The sequence below is a fragment of the Rhinopithecus bieti genome, unplaced genomic scaffold, assembly GCF_001698545.2.
Source record: "Rhinopithecus bieti isolate Rb0 unplaced genomic scaffold, ASM169854v2 scaffold_12592, whole genome shotgun sequence".
NCBI lineage: Eukaryota > Metazoa > Chordata > Mammalia > Primates > Cercopithecidae > Rhinopithecus > Rhinopithecus bieti.
The window spans coordinates 97,067-100,087 of NW_016807142.1; the positions used below are offsets into that span (position 1 = coordinate 97,067).

At 46.0% G+C, this 3,021-nt stretch overlaps 1 protein-coding gene across 1 annotated transcript in view; it reads left to right on the forward strand.

Annotated features, from left to right (window-relative positions):
• Nucleotides 1–3,021, forward strand: part of CPNE9 (copine family member 9) — a 26,792-nt gene that overhangs the window by 8,079 nt on the left and 15,692 nt on the right. Inside the window, 4 exon segments of the mRNA XM_017880355.1 lie at nucleotides 1,354–1,417; nucleotides 1,541–1,644; nucleotides 1,804–1,832; nucleotides 1,835–1,917. Of these exon segments, the coding sequence (XP_017735844.1) occupies nucleotides 1,354–1,417; nucleotides 1,541–1,644; nucleotides 1,804–1,832; nucleotides 1,835–1,917 (280 nt within the window).

The window sequence follows — 3,021 nt, forward strand, 5'->3', positions numbered from 1 at the left end:
AATTATTATTATTATTATTATTATTATTATTATTATTATTATTATTATTATTTTGAGACGGAGTCTCACTCTGTCAACCAGGCTGGAGTGCAAGGGCTCGATCTCAGCTCACTGCAAACTCTGCTTCCCGGGTTCAAGCAATTCTCCTGCTTCAGCCTCCCCAGTAGCTGGTATAACAGGTGCCCGCCACCACACCCAGCTAATTTTTTTTCTTTTTTTTTGTCTTTTAGTAGAGAGAGGGTTTCACCATGTTGGTCAGGCTGGTCTCGAGCTCGTGACCTCAGGTGATCCACCCGCCTCGGCCTCCCAAAATGTTAGGATTACAGGCGTGAGCCACCACGCCCAGCCGTAGGCGAATAGTCCCTATTCTCATCATGCTCCCTCTTGGTAAAGCACAAAGAGTCAAAGATCAAAGGATCCAAAGAAATAGTTCAACTCTCATTCTAAGGATAGGGAAAATCATATAGCAAGTTAGAGCCAGGACTGGAATCCAGGACCCTCCTGACCTAGTTTTCTCCCTGCCACATTTTGGATCCCTTTGGGAATCAGGGTTCACAGGCCCAAGGGGTGAACCCCTTGGGGTCCTTGTATGCACCATTCAAGCACATGGAAGTGTTCCTTCTAGGGTCAGGAAAGGATAAGGTTTCCCTTGTCTTTTAAATCTCCCTCTCCATGGTCTTCAGAAAGCACATCAGCTTTGACCTAACAAACCAGCCCTTTGTCCCTGGGTCTGGATAGAAATTCTTCTCCCTCATTCAGTATCACTACAACCCACTCTATTTACCTATTGGCTTTGACATTCCACCTCCCCTGCCCCTGAAGCTCCCTGCGGGCAGTCTAGCAGAGCTGGAGAGTGCCAGTTGCTCAATTCATATCTATCACAGCACCCGGCAGATAGTAGGAACCAGAGTCGGCTTTGAAGAATACAACCAGCTCATATCTATAAAGATTACGAGTTGATTTTCCTTCCATGCACTCATTCAGATCTCTTCACAGCCCTGACAAGTCATCATGATTCCCATTTCACAGAGAAAAAAACTAAAGCTGAGGAAGGGGAAATAACTTGCCCAGGGTCACACAGCTTAACAATCATAAAATCCCCTGACTCTAAATCCCTTGTCTTTCCCATGCTACTTTTGTGAGATGTTCACCTAAGCTGTTCTAACCCCTTTTACTAGACTGCAGACCCCACCCAGTCAAAGTGAGGCCCTTCCTCACCAGAAGGCACTCAAGACAAAATGGACTGTCAGTAAATGGCAAACTGAATCCCCTGGCCCACCTAACCCCAGACTGGCCACTCAATCCTTGTTGCCTACCCTCCCTCCTCTCACTAAGAGGCTTTTCTACTTCCAGGGGTGTACCAGGCAAGAAGTGTGGGACCATATTGCTGACTGCAGAAGAGCTTAGCAATTGTCGGGTCAGTAAGGGCCACATGCTAGACCCAGGAGCTCCCTTCTCTCCCCATAAACCCTTTAATGGACTGCTGTCTGAAGGCTATGGGCAATTTGGGTGTCACCAGCCCAACTTCATCCATCCCTAGGACATTGCCACCATGCAGCTGTGTGCAAACAAGCTGGACAAGAAGGACTTCTTTGGGAAATCAGACCCCTTTCTTGTGTTCTACAGGAGCAATGAGGATGGCACGTGAGTCACTGCCATCAGGGCTGTTAGGCTGGGGTGGCGCATGTGCTTAACAAGTGGGGTAATCTCAGGAATCTCTGAGAGCATCCGGTTCTGTCTCTGGATTCAGTCCTACCCCTAGGCACAAGATAAATTATACCAATCCTTCCCACTCCCCTCCAGGTTCACCATCTGCCACAAGACAGAGGTTGTGAAAACACACTGAATCCTGTGTGGCAGCCCTTCAGCATCCCTGTGCGGGCTCTGTGCAATGGAGACTATGACAGGTTGGCTCCGGCATAAGCTGGGGAATAAGGAGCCAAGGACATGCCAGTGGGGTTCCTGGGCCCAAGAATGATAGTAGAAGTATCATAAATAGCATTGGAGGGTCCTGCTCAGTGAGATAGAGTTTGCAGCATGAGATTGGGTGGATGGAGAGGCAGATGGATAGCCATACAGATGGATAGGTGGACTATCCAGGGATGGATCGACTGATGGATGGAATGGTAGGTGGATGGGTAGATGAAAGGGCAGATTAACGAATGAATAAGCAGGTACATGGATGGATCGTTGGATGGGTAAACTAGCGAATGGTTGGATACGTATGTGGATGGATATATGAGTGAATTGGTGGGGGGGTAGAGGGGCAGATAAATGGATAGCAGATGAATGGATAATTGGACTGATGATGGGTGGATTTGTGGATATACAGATGATGGGTGATTAACAGATGGATGAGCTGATGGATGGGTGGGTGATAAATTGGTAAATGAGAGTTTGATGGATGACTGGGGAGGCAGGAGGATGAACAGAAAAGCAGGTGGAATACAAAAAGATAGGTTGAGTGACAAGTGGATTGATGGTTGGATAGATGAATAGATGGCAAATGGATGAATGGATGGATTTGTAGGTGAATTAGTTGATGGATGGGTATAAATTAGATGGATAGGCCAACCAAATGAATGAGTAAATGGGTAGTATAAAGATAGATGGTAGGTGGAAGGGTGGAAGAATGGATGGGCACATACATGAGTAGATGCATCGTTATACTGATGAATGGATAACCAGATGGGTAGATGTTATACAGTTGGGTAGATAGACGGATGGATGCTTGCATGCCTCAGTGAGTCAGTGAATGGCTAGACACATAGTTAGGTAGCCAAAGAGATGAACTGATAGGTAATTGGACTGGCAAATGTATGGGTAAATAGGTAGCTAGATGGATAGACGGATGGTTGGATGGGCTGATATACTGATAGGTAGACATATGGAATGATTTAGGCATGACAGTTAAGAACAAAGTCTTTGGAATCAGGATGCCTGGGTTTAAATCTCAGTTCAGTCATTTACTAGCTATGGGATCTTAGCCAAATTACTTTTTTTTTTTTTTTTTTTTTTTTT